Genomic DNA, 22,382 nt, shown 5'->3' on the forward strand with positions numbered 1-22,382 from the left:
CCTGGAATCTTCGTGGCAGGCTTTATCCCCACCGTAGGAGTCGTCGGCGGCCATCCTATGAGCTATGTGGCCTTGTCCCTCCGTGGCGACACGCCGCCAGGATGGCGCGGTCTGCCGCCTCCCGGGAGTCACTGACCGGGTTTGTGCGGCCACTGGTGTACGCGCACGAATCGTCACACAACACTTGGTCCTGAAAACTTCCCCTTTGATGAACACACTAGAGGCACGCATTGTAAATCAGTTTGTTATTTCCAAATGCTGACTGAAGCAAAGCAGCTTCATTGCTTAGTGCGCACAATTTGCAAGCAACAGCGTGCTACAGAGAAGTGACATAAAAACATACTGAAAGACGTGAACAATTTACAGGCGAGCAAAGTACACACAACATACACAGTGAAAGTGTCAGAGTGCTATATTCGGGTACAACCCAAGGAAGTAGTGGCAGATGCCCCCCGACCGTTGCCCTCCAGCCAATAGCGGTGACCGATTTTCATGACAACGCGGTCAATCCGATTAAGCCACGGTTAAATACCGTTCATCTGTCACTCCCAGCGATGCAACTGCCCAGCATTAACCATGGTGTCATGAGAATCGGTTGGCGCCATTGGCTGGATAGAATTCTTTGAGGACATCTCCCCTATTTTCTTGAGTTGTGTCAAACTATAGAAAAACAACGAAAGCAAGGCCAAATCATTAACTAGCTGACTGCAAGCATCTAAGCATATGATGTTACCATCCTGCTCAGAGTTCAGACCAGGTTTGCTGCGGCACATGTTTTGCGAGACATTCCATCCACCCTCTGTGCATGCTGCTGTCGTAGATGGATCCTCAGTCTTGCCCTCACATATTTTGTCAGGAGGATCTTCCCTGCCTGAGCATGATGTGTTTTGCAGCAACCTAAGTTCAACTTTACAGCCTTGCAGAGAGCATTCAGAATGCTAGCAAATGGGGTTTTGAGCACCATGATTTCCTTCATATCTGCAAAAGTCTTAAACTGCTCCTCACATTCTATAAGGACATTAATCACTGCTTGCGTTGGATAAATGAGGTTCTCAGAATTTTTCACGTACTCTTTAAGCTTAATAAGATTGCTATACTGATTTGTAGCATCTCCAACAAGGGCATTTTTGCAGTCCCTACAGTTACCAATGGACTTCATGACAGACTTGACCAGGAATCCTCCTAGATAAGCAAGAATGTCACATTCTGCTTCTGTGAGAGCACACACAAGCAGGTTTTCTAGCTCTTCAGGCTCTTGGTTTTGTCCTTCATCTCTCCGGATAGTTGGGTCAAGGAGGTCAGCTAGATGCAAGCTGTCATCAACCTCGTAGCTAGAATTTGTAGGTGTGTGCATGAACTGTCCAACACAAATCAGCTTCAGTGCACACTTAACGTCGTATGCACTAGGGACCGGCTTCTTGAGTCTCAACACAGAAAATATGTTTTCGAGACAATCTTGTACGAGCCGACCAAGAAGCACATACTTGTAGCTTTGGTTGTCCAAGAGGTCTTGCAACAGGCTGAGGGCAACAGTAGTCGATGCCAGAAGGCCAGCTTGTGAAGGCTTCCAATGTGCCGTTGCTCCCATTTTCATTTGACGGAAAGTGCTGCACGTCAGTTCAAAAAGCGCAGTGGCCTCTTTATGCTTTGAACGATCTATATTGCTCAGAGCAACAACCGGATGTCTGGCCGACATAAGGGTGTACCACCTGCTCACGAGGTTAAAGAACTACGCTGTAGCCTCTGCTTCGGGGGGCAAAATGTTTTGTTGGATTAAATATCGGATAGCAATAGGAGCCTCACGGAACAATTGCACAGCAATGTTCACTTTCATGGTAGTGAAATGACCACTGCTGATGTGGATTTCCGACAGCCTATTCGCAATCTTCAGCTCACTTTGACAGTCGTACTTCAACACTGCTTCAACATGCTCCACCTTGACAGTGCCAGAAGGGAGGCTTTTTTCCTTAACAGTTTCTTCACCCAGAGAGAATTCTCCCACTCGGAGTAGTTGGGCATGGATGTTCTTCAAGACATGGGCAGGGTCAGCCATAAAGAATAGTTGCCCGCCACGGAGGTGCGGGTGCGGAATACAGCAGGCAGTCTGTGAATTTCTGTGTTTGGACAAGCCAAGCAGGCGCCAAACTGCACGGTTGGCAGCTCCCATGTCACTTGTGACAACAAGCACTCTAAGCGAGATTTGAAAACAGAGCTCAATCAAGTGGAACACAATGTCCTTCAAAATAGTGCCATCTATCGACCTTCCTGTGAAGTGATAGGCGATAACCTCGTATTCACGCCACCAACCATGAACACAAGAGCATGGTTGGCAACATCTGTAGCGGACTCCGGCAATGTAGTGCTCCCAAAAAAGCAATCAAGCGAGCGATCGTGGTCAAATCCTTGGGAGATTTCCATCTCATCCATGAAGAGCACACAGTCTTTTTCTATGTCTTGCATTGTGGCTACTTTGGATTTCAGGACATTAGAAACTTCATGAAGAACTCCAGGCAAAAATTTAATATTTTGAAGCCTTCGTATTAGTGTCCTATTGCATGGAAGTGGATATGACAATGATCTTAATAATTCATAGCCTGCTGTTCCACATGCGTGCTTCATTTGAAGTGCCCCTCGAATAGTCTTCTCAGACCACTTAAGGCCCTTCGTAGTTTTCGCCGTCAAAGCCCTTCTGTGGTCGTGTTTGAGGAACGGTAATTGTTCCAAAGTTATCATTTTTCGTTGTGGCGACTGTGACTTCTTTACAAGACTGCGCAGTTTTCTCTTTGTTTGCTCGTGAAGCCTCTGTAGGTTTCTGTACTTTTGGGCCAAGTCCTTATTCCTCTTTCTCAGCTCAGCATTCTGTCTTTGAAGAGACAAGTCAGTTGAAGCCGTACTTGAACTAAGTGTGAATGCAGCTTGAGGTATTTCTTTACTTGATCGCTCATTACTATGCTGTGACCTTTCAGCGCTGGAGTATTCGGCCTCCATGGGTGAAGCTGCGGGCAGAGGAAGTCGACTTGCATCAGTGGACTCTTCCCCACTGGCTTTATCTGTTCTTAGAAAGGAATGGGCAACGCTGTCTGCATACATAACAGTGTCGACAGCTTTGGGCGGCAGCAAAGTGGCTGTTAAAGGTAGATCATACCCTGGTACCTGAGCACATTGTAGTGGACTGACAGTGTCCTGGGAACTCATGCTGTCACTCAAAGCCGAGTCTTGTGTTTGTTCGGCTGTTGATGCGAAGACAGGCTCGAGAGCAGAACTACCACAAGGTTCACTTCCAGTGGGGTCAAGTACTGGGCTTTGCGTTGGCGTGGCCGGACGAAAGCAAGACCGCTTCTTCGGAGGCTTCCGATGTTTCGGGATGGCTTAAATAAAAAATTTAGTCAGTAGGGCAGCACTACACTCAAGAACTGCAGAAATTCTGCATTTACAGAAGAGCAACCTACTACCTGCATAAAACTTCCAAATAAACTTTAGGAGCAGTAATATCATTTGGGTTTTAAGATCCCAAAGCTGTACTGGGGGCTTTAGATTTCTTACCGCCAGTGCATATTTAACAGCGTCAGAAAGCATGCTACGACTGGCAATGATTCAGTCGTGCAAAACTGTGTTCAACAGCAGGCTGTGTTAGCAGCTGAGGTACCATTGATGCAACTAGAATTACTAATCGTCCTGAATTTTGCCATTTTAGCTTCTGTGCCAGGTGAGATAGAAAACATGAGACAGCACAGAATGCAGCCTGTTACAGGATATTTGATTGATTCCAGACGCGCGCTTTCTCACAGGCGTCGGGTGAATTATAAAGAAAAAACGATGCTATACAAAGTATAAACACACTATGTGCTTTTTGAATACAAGGCTATATCTGTGTTTTACGTTTTGGATCTTAGTATCATATATACGAGTGCATGTAATGTGTAGAAGAGATAAACAGTAGTCCCTTAGAGTAGCAGTGGGTGTTCAAGAAAAGCAAATATAGTAGGGGTAGGCAGGGAGTTAGGTGGCAAAAGTTTTGTTTAGTGCCATACTTTATACCTTTACGCCTTACACGGAAGATTTCAATTGTCATTCAGTCATTTTTTTTTCAATCTACAGTGAAAAATGAGCCAGAGGTAATGCAGAAGCCGTTAAAACACGGCTTAAGATGATTTTCTGTTTGAAGGTGCTGTTCGAATGTATGATTCTACAATAATGTGCAATATACATATTTTTTTTATGCCCGCGATTTAGTTTCACAAGAAATGAATTGCATGGATCCCAACAAATTTCTAGCCAGGGATCTAGATGCTGATGCAAACATGCGCTCTAGGAATGCTTGGGTATAAAAGCCATATCAATAGACCAAGAAGTTTGTGCCGATAATGTGGCCACAGATGGCACAGGAACCGGTTAAAGGGAAGTCAGTAGGATAGGCTTCGTCCTGCTATGGACCTTGAAATGCTGATGGTGATGAACCTTTCTTTGCAGCCTTCTAAAAGCAGATGAGCGCACATTTTTGAGCTTGCACAAAGCAACCACAGCACTACTGTATACGTGTAGACAAATTTCTTGGCAAACATTTCATATGAATGAGGCAGAGCTGTATTTAAGAGATGGATCAAAATTAGAAGCTTACCTCGATAAGTAAAAAGTGTGGGAACCGCATCTGGCCATAGCTTCTTTAAGCCATCCCGTCTGTTTTGCTCGAAACTTGTTTCTTCAAAATGTGCCTGAAATGAATGGCAGCAAGTACTTCATAAGCATCAAGAAGTATATTCATACCTGCAGATAACTGTGACAAATGCTGCAAACCGGAACATGACTAGCGTTACAACTACAGAGCTGTTTCTACCTGTTGTAATGTTTTAACATGCAGTCTTTTACCAGGCTATAGTGTCAAGCTAAAAAAACTGGGTAAGGGCTTCCGAAAGGCTTCATATGCATGCCTGTAACCGGGCATATACAAAATGTGTTCTTTTGGTCTGATCTTGGGTTTCCAATATTTTTCTACCGAATCGTGTCGTACAGCAGAACGGTGCCTAGATAACCAGACCTGACTGAAAATAAGTTTCTTCGACCACAGCGCTCACGAAACAGCGAACGCGTACAATGTCAGAGAGATGTAGAAATTTATTTTCACTACCTCAGTCATGTTCTCTGACATGAGTCTTGGCGCATGTATTACAGCGCAAACAAGGAAGCGGGCGCCAATATATCGTGAGTGCACTCGCGTGAGAATTACGGTCAGCGAGGGCGAATGCGAACCGTTGCTTCTCGCCCTTGGTGCTCGAGAAACGCCACCAGTGTTATGTTTTAGTAAAGGTTTATTGACGTTACATACTACAAGCCAGAGCGGCCATGGCGAGTTCCCGCGCTCTTTGTCTCCTGCCCGGTTCCCCCAGTGTCCAAGCACCTGGAAACCCACACAGATACTGCACAGCACACGTAGGGGGCGCTAGCTACTGGTTTAAAAATGTCATACATAACATGCCCCTTTTTAAAAAAACAAAAAGTTCACAACACAAGGCGGTGTTCAGGCTTTCTGAGTTTTGTCGTTCACGAAATCTTGCTCGCTTAACTACCCGCCGACCTGTGCGAGTATGGTACACGCTAGAAGAAACTGCTCGTGGAGGTGATGATGCTGCTGGTGTGGGGGATGTTGGTGAAGCCAGCTGAGCAGGTGGAGGCTGAGGTGATGCAGGCTGAGGCCATGGATGGTCAGAAGATGGAGTTATGTCATAGTTCTCTGGAGAAGCCAGTGGCACTGGAGCAATGCCAAATAAAGGTCTAATGTGGTAACGGTTCCGACGATGCATGGCACCTTCTGGTGTGACGACCAGATATGATCGGTGCTGTGGGCCAACTTTGTGTATACTTCCACGCATCCACTGACCTTGGCGTCTGAACCACACTTTCTGTTTTTCCTTCAACACAGACAACGGCTTTGTTTTTCTGTCACCGTGGCGATGCTGTCGTTTTTGGTGAACACGAAGGCGGCTCCTTGCGTCGGCACAGTTGTACTGCGGTTGGAGCTGGACAGGATGTATAGGTACTCTTGTACGCATTTTCCTGCCCATTAGGAGTTCGGCTGGTGACTTAAGCCCATCCATTGGTGTACTTCGAGCATCCATCAGGACCACAAAGAGATCCTTTCCATCTTGCAATGCCTTTAGAAGGGAGGGCTTTATTGTTTGTATGGACCTTTCTGCCAGTCCATTAGACCTTGGGTAATAGGGAGAACTAGGGTTGTATGTGATGTCCCAAGAAGCGAGAAACTCCTGGAACTGGGTCGCATTGAATGGAGGTCCATTGTCACATACGAGTTCTTCCGGGATGCCGAAACGGGCAAATACTGCTTTGAGAACAGCGATAATGGCTTCAGTGCTTGTTGATGCCATTTGTTGCACCTCCACATACTTGCTGAAGTAGTCGACAATTAGCAGGTAGGTAGATCTGTTGAAATGAAAGAGGTCCATTGCAACCTTCTGCCACGGACGGTCAGGCAAAACACGCTCAGCCAGAGGTTCATACTGGTTTTGTCGCTGGTGTCGCTGGCAGTGATGACAACGTTTGATCATCTCCTCAATGTCTGCGTTCATGGACGGCCAATATAGGCTTTCTCGAGCCTTATTCTTGCATGAAACGATGCCACGGTGTGCTTCGTGAAGTCTCAGTAAGGCATCTTGCTGACACGAGACAGGCAAGACAAGTCGCTGCCCTCTCAATATAACGCCATCACATACGTGTAGTTCATCTTTGCAATGGGCAAAAGGTTTCACTGCTGTTGGGAGCAATGTGTCACGTGTAGGCCAACCTTCTTTGATGTGTTTCAACACCTGTTGCAAAGTGCTGTCCTCAACAGTTGCTTTTCGGATATGTTCCAGCTTTGACGTTGAAGCGTTGACTACCGCACAACTAGCCAGGCACTCAGCAGGTTCATACTCCTGCAAAGAACTTGCACTGTCAGGTGCTCGTGAGAGCGCATCAGCTACTATGAGTTCTTTCCCTGGAACATATGTTAGCTGAACATCATACCGCTGGAGTCTGAGTAGAAGACGCTGAAGCCTTGGGGTTATCTTGTCAAAGTCCTTTTGTTGCAGACCAATCAGAGGCTTGTGGTCAGTTTGTACCACAACACTCCGTCCATATGTGTAAAAATGGAAACGTTCACAGGCAAATACTATAGCGAGCAGCTCTTTTTCGATCTGGGCATATTTTTGCTCTGCCACAGTGAGTGCAGCTGAGGCATAGGCTACTGGATGATTTTCCTGTAGGAGTACCGCACCAACTCCGTATGAGCTTGCATCCGCTGAGACCACAACCTCCTTTGATTTGTCAAAGAAGTGAAGGACAGGGGTCTTAGAGATGAGGTGCTTGATTCTGCTGAACTCTCGAGTCAGGTTGTCATCCCAGTGCCAAGGAACGTCATTCTTTAACAGCTGCCTGAGACATGTAGTTTCCTTTGATGCATTTGGCACAAACTTGGTAAGGTAAGTCACCATACCCAAAAATCGGAGGAGTTCGGTCTTGTTTGTTGGCACTGGCATTGCTAAGATAGCACTCACTTTTGCAGCATCTGCTTACAGACCATCTGAAGTGATCTGATGTCCCAGGAAGTGAAGACTAGGCTGTGCTAGCTGACCCTTCTTCTCATTAAGCTTGAGATTGTGTTTGCGAGCTGTTAACATGACGAGCTGCAGCTGCTCCATGTGTTGCTTCATAGTCTTGGACGCTATCAGAATGTCATCAAAGTATGGGTAAACACCCTCAATGTTTGCAAACATATCATCCATGCAACGCTGCAAAAGTTCTGGAGGATTTTTCAGCCCAAATGGTAACCGCAGGAAACGGTACCTGCCCCAAGGGGTTGCGAACGTACACAGGTAAGAGCTTTCTTCAGAGAGAGTAAGCTGCCAGAATGCAGATTTGGCATCAAGCAGGCTGAATACAGTGCACCCACATAAATGAGCAAACAGTTCCTCTTGCGTTGGTATACGGTAGTGTTGGCGCTTGATAGCACTGTTTAGATGCCTGGGATCGAGGCAGATTCGTAAGCTGCCGTCTTTCTTGGGTACAATTACCAATGGGTTCACCCAGTCAGTTGGCTTCGTGACTTTTGTGATGATAGCATCCTGCTCCATCTTCTCGAGCTCTGCTTTAACTTTGTCTTGAATGGCCAAAGGGATTTTGCGTGGTGCTGCAATAGTAGGAGTTGCACTATCTTGCAGCACAATGCTGACAGTTCCCGGAAGCTGGCCAATCCCAGTGAACACATCTTTGAAGTCCTTAATGATGCCTTGAGCTGTGACATCGTCAGAACTGCGCAAAGGAGTACCGGCTGCATTTCCTGAAGAGGCGAGATGATGAAGTCGACGAATCAGCTGTAGCTGCTGGCATGCCTCAGCACCAAGCACAGGGAACACATCAAGGTCTACGACAAGGTACTGCAAGTTACAGCTGAGGTTTTGTGTTTTTGTCTGCAGAGTGCACTCACCGCTGACCGGCAGTCGATCACCTGTATACGTAGACACCCTGATGCAAGTCGGATGCAGCATTGGTGGATCACTCCACTGTTGAAGCACATGCTTTGGAAGAATATTCACGTCAGCCCCGGTATCAAGCTTAAACGTCACCTTGTGGTTGTGGACGACAAGTGTAGCTGTCCAGTCCGATGTTTTGAGAGTACTGCCCGCTGTCAGCTCCCCAAGAAAGAAGTCATCCCGGTCAAGCGTCGACACGTTGTGCGGTGGTCTAGTCTGCGTCTGTTGATCATCACAGTCAGCTGGTCTAGCTGGTCTTGCTCTCCTGTGACGGCACATAACTGCAAAATGTCCAAACTTGCCACAGCGAAAACAGTGCGTTCCATATGCCGGACAGTTGCGCGGCGGATGATTGCTCCCACATCTCGAGCATGAGAGTGTAGTCGGGGTCGGCGTGCGGCCTTGTTGCGGCGGTGGCGGACGTTGGTCATTCACGGGCTGGTGGCGTTGAAAATTACCGGCCCGCCGACTGTTGCAGCGAAGTGTGTCGACCTCTATCTTTGGTTCAGTCGCCTGAAGATTCTGCAAGTGCTTTTTAGAAATCTCGGCAGCTTTGCAGATTGTGATGATGCGTTCCAACGTTAAGTCGTTTTCGCGGAACAGGCGCTCCCGAAGCGCAGAGTCCCGAATGCCCACGATGATTCGGTCACCAATCAGTCGATCCGCTACGCTGCCGAAATTGCAGCGTTTGGCTTGAATTCGCAGTTCAACTAAGAAGTCGTCAATTGACTGTCCCACCTGCTGGGTCATGGAGTTGAAAATGGCGGTGGCTTGAGTAGCGCTCCTGTAAGGCTTATAAAGGGCGTCGAACTTGTCAAGAATGTATTCGACTTCATCCACTGGTTGTCGGTCTGGTTGCGTAGGAGGCGGCGGGAACGTTTGATATATTCGTCGTGCTTGTGGGCCAAGAACGTGCAGAAGTAAGGCTTTCCTAGCTGCGTTTGGCTTAGCAGCGTACTCACAAGCTTGCTCATAGATGCTGTACGACGAACGCCATTCTTCCCAGGTCGTCGCTGGGTCGTCTGTCGGCTCAAACGGTGGCGGTTGCTGCAGAAATACGCCTGCCATGTTGCGCTGCTTGTTGCGGTGTCGTTGCGGAGACTAGGCGTTGACTTTCACTTCTGACACCATGTTATGTTTTAGTAAAGGTTTATTGACGTTACATACTACAAGCCAGAGCGGCCATGGCGAGTTCCCGCGCTCTTTGTCCCCTGCCCGGTTACCCCAGTGTCCAAACCCTGGAAACCCACACAGATACTGCACAGCACACGTAGGGGGCGCTAGCTACTGGTTTAAAAATGTCATACATAACAGCCAGCACATCTAAAAACTAACGAGAAGATTGCACCCACCATCTACATCACGATGTCGAGATTTCTTAAGCTGCCGAGCTCACAACTGCCTGATTTCAGAAACAGCAATACAGCCACGAAATTCTTGCCTCAACTGCAGTACTCGCTCCCAATCCGCCTAATCAACTGAGCCCGCCTACAGTATACACATGCTTGCATCCTACCATGACCCTAACGCGGCAGAATAGTCGGGTTGAGTTGGTTTGGGCCCGCAATGCGTAGCCTGTTATCAAACCCACGCCGCGCACGCCGTTCGAGGCGGCCGTGGTTTAATCATCGTAAACGTGAAGCGCAGTACACCAAACATGGCAAGCGAGCAGGTAACAAAAGAGAAAAAGGTACGGTACTCACAGAACATAAGCGAGAAGCAGCAGTGGGTTCCCAGCAGTCTCGCTTTACTTGTGCCAGCCAACGTTTTCTTCGGTTGGGGTCAGCAGGGAAACGAAACATCCATGTGCCGTTCCTGCAGTGGTTCGAGCACCTCGGAACGCAACACCCGGGTAGAGTGTACTAGAATAGGTTGAGTGGCCCGACCACAGCCGCATCTGCGAGGCGCGGTGTACGGAAAGGACAGAGGGCGCTGCGAGCGAGGTGGCTTGGTCGGCTTGCTGCCGCTCGCCTGCTTCGACGCACGCCTGCGCACGCTTTGGTGGAACAGCGGCGTCTAATTGCGTTGTTCAGTACGGATGCGAATTTCCATGAGCGTCTTTTAGATAACAGACTGCTTCTTCACGACGACAGGCTAGGTTCCTCCGAATTCTAAACAAATACAGTCGAGGGAATCGGTTGGTCAGCGGGTCTACTGCGGTGACGAAAGATTATGCCCGCCGCAATCGCTGTTCTCGTTTCGACCGCAATGCACGGTCAACGCCACGTCTCGAATTAGAGTTTGTATTTAGTTTGTGTAAGGCGCAGAACTCAAGCATGGGACAGGCATTGACTGAAGCAGCCAGAGTCACGACAGTCGCGTTCCGTTTCGGCTGTCTCATCGCTTTCATTGCAATGAAATTCAAACCTTATGCCAAGTGTGGTCAGGAGGTCCCCAGTGAAGTATACGCGAAATCGCGGTACATTGCACTACGACCGCAGAAAACCTTGCAAAACGTCTGTACATTTCGTAATGCAGAAGTTTAATTAGCTGTACTCATCTCTCACCTACCTGCATGCTTTTTCGAAAGCCCAATGTGTAGTTCACATTAATCGTTTTATTACATTTATATGCTCATGTAACTGAAACACACTTATTGAGTGTATTTACAACAACCTATATTTAATGATTGTCAAAATACAAAAGCAGTGTGGCATCTTGAATGGTTAACACAGCATGAAAGTTACACACACCGACGCACCTTCAGCTGCTGTAGCATCTTGCGCCGTTCTTCTTTAGCCTTATTGATGCCCTTCACGAGAAAGTGCAAGCGGGTGACAATATCAAATTTCACTATGCTGGCCTTAACTTCAGCATCATGATGAACGCAGCCAAGACTCCTTTCGTCAGCCCTGGTAAGAACAAGCACATCTAAAATGCTATCACAGTGAAGCTTATTCACACTGAAGCAGTCCGTGAATGCACTTTCTAAATGGCCTACGAAGGCAAACAGTTGCTTTGAAGGATAGAGCAAACCACCCCTATCACAGAAACGTGTGAACTCTGCACATTCACTTGTTTTTCCCTCTTTTGTAGCTACGAGAAGAAGAGAGAAACAAGCTTCACACCCAGACTTTTTGACACATTTTCTGGCAACATATCCAGCCATATAGTGCACTAAGCGGGCATCACTACGCTTTTTTATAAGGCTGGAATGTTCCGTAGGGAGACACTGCAGACACGCAGCACTCTCGGCCCTGGTGAGATTCCCTTCAGAAATATGCGCATCTATTGCTTCATGCATGTTTGCAGCCTGACCGCAGCGTGCGTCTGTTGTGTCAAGAAGAGATGTCAGTACCAACGGTTCAACACTTGTGCCATGAACTGGTTTGGCTAGACTGTAAAAGCTGAGACAGTTCACCGAAATCAAGAACTGCTCAGGGGTTGGGTGATCATTGCACCCTGATGACTGACGCACCACCCCGAACAAGTTCTCAATGGGATCTTGGCTGAGCTTCGACGTCATCAGATATTTGTAGCCAACTTCCTTGGTGATGTAGCCGAGCAAGGACAGCACACTGGAAATGGTAACCCTCAGGCCGGTAGCAGTTTGCTTGCTCAAAAATCCTTTGCCGTTGCTTGTGTGCTGCTCCCACTTGGTGAGGTAGACAAGGAAGCCAGAAAGCACAGCAGTACCACTCGAGCACGGCCAAAGGGCTTCAGACCTGAACCGGGATGTCATGGTTTTAATGATCTGATTCATCATCCTGGAAATGTAAAAATAGATATTTGTAGCAATCAAAACAAAATTATTCACAAAGCCCTCTAAGGCCTTTGGAAGGCACATATAACCTGTATATTTCATTACCTAAAAAATGATTCCGTCGCATCGATAGACCCATTTCCATAGCTGGCTTCAAGTTTATCCTTGTAGTGGTGCAGGCCCCGTAGAACCATGTCACCAAAAAGTTGAAAAGGCAGTGAAACTCTCATTTTCTCGAAACCGTTAGGATCAAGGTGGCTGGTGGTTAACCTCGGCATTGCTTTTAAAGTGACGTTGTCTTTGTCAAGTTTGTATGCTTCCCGGAGAAAATATATAGATACCTGCAAGAGCGAAAAAGGCAATAATAAGTTATATGATATAAAATATAAAACACTATAATTGCAAACTATCAAAAATCGTACCCGTCCATTTGGTGTGGCAAAGCCGTCTTTCAGAAGTGCATTGCGAAGACACTTGACCAAGTGCGGAAAGTCGGACAGGAAATGAAGGCTCCTCTTTCTGTCGACAGGGTGCTTCACTTTGCAGACAATTTTGCTCGCTGTCCCTTGGATACCCATGAGTGTCCACATTCTCCGGTTCCAAGAGGCACCATCGCATGTGATAAAGTCCACAAACAGTCCGGCCTGTTCTGCCAAAATTGTGGCCTCAACTAATATCTTGCAGAGAAGCTCACCTTTCACATTTCCATGTGAAGCAAATACTGCCAGAATCTGAGAAAATTTCCCAGCAAAGGGCGCAAACATAACAACCATTCCATGGTTGCATGGAAGATGTGCATCTTCGGGGCGTGTAAATTGACCAATGTCAACAAATCCTTGCAGTCGCTCACATTTTTCGACAGAAAGATGCTCAGAGAGCTTCATCTCATCGATTAAGATGCCACCATGACGGCTGAAGTTGTCCATTGTGCTTGTCTTCTGTTTTAGTGTCTCAAGGACCTTGTGGCAGAAACCAAATCCACTCCTATACGAAGCGGTGTACTTTCGAAGTGTAGTATCACCAGGAAGAACAAGGGTGTTATGTTTCCTAATATGTCTGTAAAGCTTCGGACTTTTCATCTTCATCAAGATGCACTCAAGCATCCATTCATTTGTGAAACGCATACCGTTGGTGCTCTTCCTTTTTGAAGCAGAAAAACAATGCCGCACACTCTCCTGTTGCTTTGGTGGCAATTGAGATATTTTCTCCTTCAATATATCTTCGTCTATAGAAGCATTTCGAGCTCTCATGCTTTCAATTTGCCCCTTAAGGCTGAGAACCTTCCTGGAAAGCCGCCGGTGCTTTTGTAAAGTCGACCTTAGTTTCTGGGCAGCAGTTTTGGCCTTTTTGCCACGATGATCCTTTAGCCAGGAGATTCTTGTCAGAAGAGCTTTCCGCAGGTAGCGACAGGACAGGCAGGGCATTCCTAGAAGAAAATGCAGGTGCAAGGTGCAATCTTGTTAGCAAGCAAATAGGCTGCAAGCAAGAAAGCGCTAAGAAAATAGCTGAACCAGTGCTCCTGGCTCTGGGTGGCAGACACTAAAAGCACAATTTGACCTCTTTGACAGCACGCAATGTTTTTAGCTTTTAGAAATATTTTGGAAGCCCCCCACGTAGCTATACATGAAAATGATCCCAAGATCCATGCAACTAACAATATACAGAGGAACCAATATTTAACGTCTGTTGTAGTTGTAACCATGCATTTTTTGCTGTAGAAACTCTCCTCCTTGACATCTGCTTTCTGAAGAAGTGATTTCGTCAGATCCTCTGCCAAAATCGCTGACGCAGAAATGGCACCAGGGCATGTAATCAAACTTGAAGCATGAAGGAGGGCTTCTTCCGCTTCACGTACAGTTTTTACACTTCCTTCGGAAACTTGTTTCCCTCCTAGAAAAGCTTTGAAGAAAACATCCTGCTGTTCACTCACACTCAAGAGCACCGCTCTCTCCGAGCGCACTGTTCCAGTGCTTGCCTCGAGGTGTGTCAGTGCATATACGGTGCCTTCGAAGTTTCGAAAATGATGCAATGACCACATGGCTGACGGAGTCCTAAGATGGTTCAAATTCTCCGCATCAATGTTGGACGAGCCGGAACCGTTGCTTTCAAGTTCATCGTGTAAAGCTGGTGTGCATGGGCTTTCTTCTCTCTGTTTTTTCTTACTTGCATCCTGCAGGTGTGAAGATGCTTCCCGTTTGCGAGACGCACGTTTGACCGGGGCCGTCTTGCTTAGGTACTTAGGCGCATTTGGCAGTATTGTAGGCACTGCATCACTCGCGAGTACCGGCACTCCGCGCGGAATCCGAACTTCTTTCCCGCCCACAGTATGCACGTACTCACGGAGAATGTAGCGGTCCTCAAAATGCAGTTCGCACACAGCACACTTGGTATCCAACGGCTTGTCGGCGCGATGCAGATTTTTTTCCCAGAGCCTCCTTCGGCACGCTGAACAAGGAAAGTTTCCGAGTGGCTTTAACACCAGCGTAACCGGTGCGACAGCCAGGCGCATAGCAGTGTCGGTGCCGCTCATTCGGCATACTAACCGCTCACAATCTCAGCCACGCGGTGAAGAAATCCGTTCAAAACACAACAAACAACGCTACAGTCACACCGCCATCAGCACTTCTCTCCGAGTGGAAACCGCCGCTCGCCAATCCACCTCGATCGCAGCGCCCCCGCAGCAACATTCAGCGTCCGGCGCGTCAGTCAAAAGCGTGGCCGTCGGCGGCGGTCGAGGCACTCAACCTATTCTAGTACACTCTAACCCGGGCATTGCTGCTGCGTAAGATTCCTGGCGCACTTCGTGCAACAACCGACAACTTATGACTGTCCCACTCAACGATGAACGGCGATGAAGACGCAACTGCTGCAGCAGCTAATGCGCGCCTATGTACGGCGGGGAACAAGATGGCGCGGCGTCTTCCTGTAACCATGACAACACGTGCGCTGGCAGCATGGGTCTTAGCGGGAGGCGGCATGTGCTGTGTCAAAGGAAGTCACCACCCTAAAGGCCGTTGTACGCACTCTAAGAAAAAAGGGTGTAAGAAGGGTGCATCTTCACGACTTATGCTATCTGAAGGCGCATGGACTAACGATACACTCTGCAGAGTGCATCGTTACACCCGTGTGGAGGTGGTGGAGGCAGTTAGTCTCTTTGAGAAAACTTACCCCTTTTTTTACTTTTCAAACCAGCTGTGTTCCCTCTGCGCGAAGACATGTACAGCAAAGTATGCAGCCCTCACCGCCTCCCCTCTCGAAGACGGCCCTCTCCCGAAAGCGGGGTGGCGGGGTTATTTTGAGGACAATAGTTAAGAGCTACTCTGGCTCACGCTCCCCCACTGCATTGATCCTTTCATCCGCGCTGGCGAAACCTAGTCTAGGTGGCTTTGGCGAAACTGACCGCGCCTCCTCGCTTCTTCAAGGGACCAGAAGCTATTTCTTCGAAGAACACGTACAGCGATCTTCTGCCCATCTCCGCCTGACATGGTCGGCAATAATGGCGGACGAGGCGGCTTGGCGGATGCACAGAACGTTACTGAAAAAAGGTGCATTGGCCGCGATAAGCCACGACAACCATCACGCCTGAAACATGCTCTTGGTTGCTAACGGCCAAAATAATCACTAATATTCGGTGCATGTGCTCTCATACTCATGATTGGATATCATTTTAAAAAAGAAGTAAGTCAGCAAAGACAGACGGCATGATCGGTGCTGCTACTCCTTTCACCAATCGCAGCTCTGAACGAAATCAACAGTTTAGCGCTTCAACACACCAGAGGCATGAAAATTATTGCGCTTATAATTTCGGCTTGTGGTTAAGCTTTTATTAAAGCGGTAATAAAAGCTTTAAAAGGAACAGTTTTGCTTCACAGCCAGCGTAAGCGCTATTAGTCAGCGCTGTTCTTCATTTTCTAATAGCGTATACGATAAACACCGGGGGGCTTAATTCCCTCCGTACAATTTCGAATAACGTGCACTGCTTTTCGAATAACCCCTCGTTGTGGCACATGTTCCTGAGCAAATAACAGACGAATAACAGAAAGGGTTCAGGTTAACATGCATACAAGTTAATAAATCAAAATCGGACGAACGAGCGAGATTGTTGACGCAGTAATTTTATGTTAGCTGAAGATGCAGTGTAACGCAAATCCCGAATAAATTGCACTCTCATATTTCTGCTCCATTTCAACAACAAAACAGAGCCCTACTCGCTGATAAATGCGTGATCTTCACCACTAATATTGACAACGCTGAAAAACAAAAATGCAAGAAACTAGGGAAGGAATAATTCTGCATCCGAACTGAGTTGTGAACGTGGCCTGAACATTCCATATATATAGGTACTTTTTTGTTTAGAGCACTTTTACCAAGACAAGAGCCAGGCCTCAGAGTCGCACTTTTGCTGGTCTACTATGAGATCACCAGCATTTGAACATCTGCTCGTAAATTCCTCAACGCAGCGTAAAAGACATTTCTACGTTTCCTTTCCAACAAATGTACGGATCCTTTCTCTCGGCACAAGATAACGAAGCCCATAGTAATCAGTTTTCGAGATAGCTGCATTTCCTGATCATGTTTTGGCGCATACAAGTATTTCACATAGAAGCAGTTCAATTTCAGCTTATTTTAAATTTATAAACAGGGAGCGAGGTGACTAACGCGATTTAAGTCTATTCGAACTTCTCTTGCGTATGAAATTGTGCTGCACGCCTACAAGAGCAGAAATTAGCTTAAACTCAGTGTACGTGTACGTAACTTTTAGCTTTTAGGTTGTTCCGCGCAGCTTTAATGCAGTCAAGTAGTACTGATAGTCAGAAATGAAGTTGACTACCTCCAATTTTTTTTTTCGAACTGTGGCGCTATGGAAGCATCGAATTCCGCAACAAACCGGGTGCCAGAGGAAACAGTAATCAAGGCGCTTATATTGCGGCAGTGCATTGTGAATTCTTATGGAATGGTTCATGCGTCAGGAAATAACTCTTTCTTTTAGAGGCTAATAATAAGCACTAAACAGTATATTGCACTAGATAGACGCAGCCCGAAGACCCAAGCTCGAAAATAAATGAAGCTACGGCGTATAAACTGGCAGGTTTTCCTTCATCATCGTAAGTTGCTTCGGATGACTGAGACTTTTGTCTTGTACGCACAAATAAAACTGAGCTAAATAATAAAACGATCAGAGGTGAGAACTGCTGCATCAGCAGTGGTCGACTGCCGCTTGAAACCCTCTTCTGCGCCAATTCTTCAAAAGTTCAAATCTCGTGAATCCCCTTTTTTTTGCCTGAAACTTCTTTCTACTCGGTGCGGCTTTAATAAATCCATATTTCTATAGCTGTGTCTATTTCGCGTGAACTAAAATATTTTTGAACTAGAGCTGGTTTTTTGCTTTTTTCGAATTCTCCTAACACGTGCGGCCTCATAAGCAAAAAGAAAGCTGAAATGTCATACCAATATTGCAAACTGTATGTATCTGACGTGGAATCAGTAATGCTCTAGCATTTACATCGCTTTTTTAGATAGTTCTATGAATGACTTAGCAGTGCAGGAAGGGCAGTTTATTGATATATATTTCGCAGTGCCTTCCGCGTGCGGCAGTAAATGAGAGCTGACGAGAACGTACGTTCCACTACTCTGAAAACTATTCTGTTGCATACACCGTAGATTTAAGGCAGCATCTGCGTAACAGCCGGCTGCACTAAATATTTCAAACGCATACTGCAAGGCGCTCGTTGTACCCGAGAACGAAAGAGCTGTGAGCACGCGGAGAGCGCGGAAAAATCAGTGCCACATGGACAGAGCGGCGCACGCAAAAAGAAGCGAACCCGCACATTGCAAGCTCCAAAGGCTGTTGCCCCGCACGCGGGCGGCATGACCTTGGAGCACTGGTTCCCTCAGTCAGCGGAGAAAAAGGAAAGAGGGGAATCGCGTTGCCTCGCCGAACAAAAGAAGGCGCAAAGCAATGGCAGTGGCTTGTAGTTTTTTCCTTCTCTTTTTCGGTCACGTGCCTGTCTATTTGGATTGGCTATTTCCTCCCCTAGAGTCGAAGACGAAGCCGCTGCTTACACGTGACGCTCGTCGTAGTTGTTGCAGGGTGTCGTGCGTGCGAGTCAGGGCGCGCGTTCCTCATTTTGAGCTGTGTGGCCCGTGTGCGTTCGTGTTCGCTTGTGCTCAGCGATTACTTCATCGTGCACGCTTCATCGATGTGTGACGCTGCAGTGGGCGACATCTTCGCGAAAGAGTGAACGCCTGGAAGAAACAGCGCACGCCAGGTCGTCGCGGCGCAGCTCATCGTACGGATTCTTCGCGCCAAATTTCAACCCTACAAGTAAGTGATCTATTCGTTTGGTCATTCGGGTTGTTTCCTGCCATCAGATTATGGTGTATTCTGTAAAGATGCTTTATCATGGATTGTGCGCGCGAGCCGCTACTTGTTGCTATTTCTTGTTTTGAGCCGGTTGCGTGCGGCCGGAGGGAGCCTATCGTGTACAACACACGATCGCAGCGGCGCAATATGCAGGCGTCTTTCTCATGCTTTCTTTCGCTGCAGGCTCTGATCCTTCGTCTGCTGTGCGAAAGAACATTGCCGGTCGTCTCTTCAACGCAAAGTATTCGTCCCTGCTCACGACCATTCAGTAAGGTAAGTCCAAACCGCAGTCTCCGTTCAAAAAGGGGCGAGTAAATTAGTGTGCGCGCTTCTGTGGTACGTACTGCGCGCAGTGCTCACATCTACTGCAGCACTCTATGTGATTCTTATTGGACAGTAATCCCTTTATAATTTTAGCGCTACAAGGCAACTCCTTCTGCCAGGCCGCTTTTTTTTTTTTGCGAATGGACGGCGTCAATTTTTTTTTCTCTTTACCACGGAGTAGCAAGCAAACGATAAAACAGTAAACGTGAAATTTATTTATTCATAGGCAAGAAATTAGCAGCTCATTTGTGCTCTGCGCTTCCTGGCATGCGGCCGTTTTCGCTCACAGCTTGCAATATTTTTGCTAACCCAGAATGTGACTTATCATGACAGCAGTTTTACTGCATTCGAATGGCAAGATGCGAGTGCTAATGGTGTTAAGTTGATATGTAGCTAGCTCTTCACTCAGGCTGCGAACTAATGGAGAAAAGTAGACTTGTTTAGTTCTTTTTACTAGTGAAAAGGTCGGGGCTGGTTGGTGGCCAAACATTAGCTCACAAAAGCGTACAGTCTATGTCACCTCTTTTCGTGCTCTTGTATTCTCTTGTGAAAGAGAGACGTTAAGTTTGATGTCGCTGTAAGAGCTTGAATAGAAGAATACGCTAGTCTCTAAGCTTTTCTGTTTAGAACAATAAGGATTTTGGTTGCACTGCTGTAATCTGTCGACGAAAAAAAAAATTCTGTAATGAATACTGTCAAAGCAGTAACAGTATAGTTCTTTCTTTTTTCTGCAGTGGCTGTTAGAAAATATGTTAATTATGTTAGGCACTTAGTGACAATTCACTGGTAATAGGCCATTGTGCTGTAGAAGTTTGTCTAGGCTTATTTTGCCAGTGCATTGCATCAATTATGCCTCTAATAAATATGTGGAAAGTGCTGTAATGGATAAAATTTAGAATAAAAAGTTGTTTCTCATTTTCAAACCATTCCTGTCGTTTTTTGAGCATGTGTGCTGCCATTACGTGGTTTAATGAACATATAAGTTATCACTAACCATTACACTAATACCATAAATGACGCTTCTATTGCAGTGCACCTGGGAGAAGGAGGGATGCAAAGGTGCACAGCCATTGTCACTCCTAGCACCGAAGTTCAGCCTGGATTCTTCAAAACCGTACAAGTGGCCGGGAATAGATGTGTGTGGTATGTATGTTTTTATGTAATTGGGACATTGTTGCAAGTTCATCATCTCTTAATGTCCATCCGTGAACATAGTGTTCTATGTTGCACAGCTACAGCCATTCTATTAGAGATTTTAGAGCTTTTCAATGTTTTCAAGGACTTAGTTCTGAAAGAATTTTTAAATGGTTTGAATAATCGTGATCACTTTTTATGGCATGAAGTGCAGTTTTTTTTCTGCAAAAGTAGGCTGGACTTAAGCAAAAATTTCATATTGAATTAGTTTGAGAGGTGCTGCCTACAATTCATGTTGCTGGCGTCAGAAAAAAATGACACACAGTTATGGTAATGCTTGGCAGGGTGGCATGCTACCAAGCTTATAGGACTAGCACCGTTTATGCATGTGAAGCTTAATGTGATACGCAGCTACGTGAGGCTGTTAATCTTCTTTGCACTGTTCACAGTTCTTTTTGAGTAGGAAGGTGCTGTTCGCTGATGTGAATAATTTCCAATAACTAACATGAACCCATATTAGTTTTATTTCACATCGGAGTGAACTTAAAATTTAATTAAGCTCACGTGCCCTGCATGTGACAGCAGATATGGAAGGCAACTGTTTTAATAGCCATTCTTGCATGCTGTCAGTCAGTGTTTACAATTTCATTATGCTGAGCATCTGAAAAGATGTGTAAAGGTTACATTCTATTGTGCCGGCAAAATGTAATTCATGGGAATTACTGCTGCTGCATATGCTGCAAGCATTGGATGAAGCAGCACTGTCTAAATAAAAAGACGAGATTTGTAATTTCCTCAAGCAAAAATAGTGCTTTAGAAGGACTGTTCTATGCTGCTTGTGTAGTTAATGTAGTCTGTCAGTGAAGGCCAGTCCATAACAAAAGCTTTTTGCATAGGCATAATGTAGAGGTGTAGTATGAAACAGGCTATGAACGTGAATAAAAGGTACCTTTATTATAATGTGGTCCAAATAATTTTTTGGTATGACGCTATCTCATGAGTGGAGACAACTCTTTAGATGTGTAAGTTGCCCTTGCTATTATTTCACGTTTAGCCCAAAGCTCTTCCTTGTTTTACAGGAGCAGTACACTAAAATTTATAGTGCATAGCCTTTGTGTATAGGCCTTTCACCAGGTATTTAAACTGTATCGAAAGGCTGTGACAATGGAATGCACCCAGAAATGCCATCACAGGCACAAGCTTCCTGCTGTTTGCTAATCGGAAATGAATTCACAGGTAATATATGCAGGGAAAATTACTGTTGGAGGTATCGCTCATTGATGCTCAGATAATCACCTACACTTCCCTTTTAGGAAGAAAATTCACTGTATGGGCAACAAACATAAAATGGCATCAGAGACTAGAGACATATTGTTAGCAAGGGCTGCATGAAACCTTAACAACTCTAGATATGGAGAACTAAACACACGAGAATGGAGAGAAGGGTTTGTTAAACGGCATTTCATTTTATCACCTTTTAGTAGTTTCCATTACATGCACATGTTTTTCTGTTTCTTGATATGACCCTCTTCTTAGTCTGGCATCCGGGATGCCTACAGCCTGACCGTGCAGCTGGGCACAGTATTCTGGATTTTTCCTGAGAAGCCAGTGTGCTTGTGATAATGTCAGCATATGTGAGCGATTAAGTAGCTGCCATTTAGGACATGTTTTGTTTTTCCTTCATATCGTTTCTGATTTTGGTTCTCATTAATAAACAGAAGCCTGCACTTGTGGAATTGTTTTCATGCATCTCCCTTTATCCCTGCCTTTTGTGTGGTTTACACTTTTAGACCTGAATTAACTAAGTCCATGGTCACGTCGTCTGTGCTTTTGTGGTTGCAAAATTCATTATATGTTTTCTTCTCTGTGCAGGTCAAATACATGGTACATACTGCCTCCACCTGTACGAAGAAGACTGCCAGGGTCATTGCTGTAATATGGTGTAGCATGTGACAAAATAAATATGACGGTATGTTTCTTTCTCCAATTCGTTTATGAATTCTTTGTGTACATTCTGCAGTAGTACCTGCACCTGAACACACAATTACACAGACCATCTCACATGGGATTCGTCGCAACATTCGGACACTGCCTGCGCTTCCAGAAAGACTCGGGCTTCTACCATGTGGGTCAACTTTAGTCCTGCATTCAGTGGGCAGGTTTACGCTACAGAAGGGTAATAATGCTCTCGTGTGGACAGTATAAATACACCACCGAGTAGTGCATAGATACCCTTTGCAGTAGGGCATTACTTTGTACCACTAGAAGGGTAACTTTATCCATCATGTAAGGGTATAAGCTTGCACCACAGGGGTGCAAACTTTGCTCTGTTTAT

The 22,382-nt window shown here is 46.1% G+C and overlaps 1 protein-coding gene, 1 long non-coding RNA gene and 1 pseudogene across 2 annotated transcripts; 1 reads left to right on the forward strand and 2 right to left on the reverse strand.

Moving 5' to 3' along the window:
* Nucleotides 1-222: 222 nt before the first annotated feature.
* Nucleotides 223-1,706, reverse strand: LOC149343572 (uncharacterized). The gene has a single exon (XM_089545967.1). It carries the CDS (start codon nt 1,694-1,696, stop codon nt 749-751), a length of 948 nt encoding a protein of 315 aa, XP_089402093.1. The 5' UTR covers nt 1,697-1,706; the 3' UTR covers nt 223-748.
* An 11,945-nt stretch (nt 1,707-13,651) lies between these two features.
* Nucleotides 13,652-14,982, reverse strand: LOC149343573 (uncharacterized; annotated as a pseudogene).
* Nucleotides 14,983-17,898: 2,916 nt separating this feature from the next.
* Nucleotides 17,899-22,034, forward strand: LOC149343574 (uncharacterized). Its single transcript, XR_016282715.1, has 4 exons — nt 17,899-18,550; nt 18,773-18,862; nt 19,945-20,056; nt 21,920-22,034. It is a non-coding gene; the product is annotated as an uncharacterized LOC149343574 (long non-coding RNA).
* Nucleotides 22,035-22,382: the final 348 nt, after the last annotated feature.

This window comes from Amblyomma mixtum, chromosome 5 (genome assembly GCF_055824585.1).
Source record: "Amblyomma mixtum isolate Tamu chromosome 5, ASM5582458v1, whole genome shotgun sequence".
Classification (NCBI taxonomy): domain Eukaryota; kingdom Metazoa; phylum Arthropoda; class Arachnida; order Ixodida; family Ixodidae; genus Amblyomma; species Amblyomma mixtum.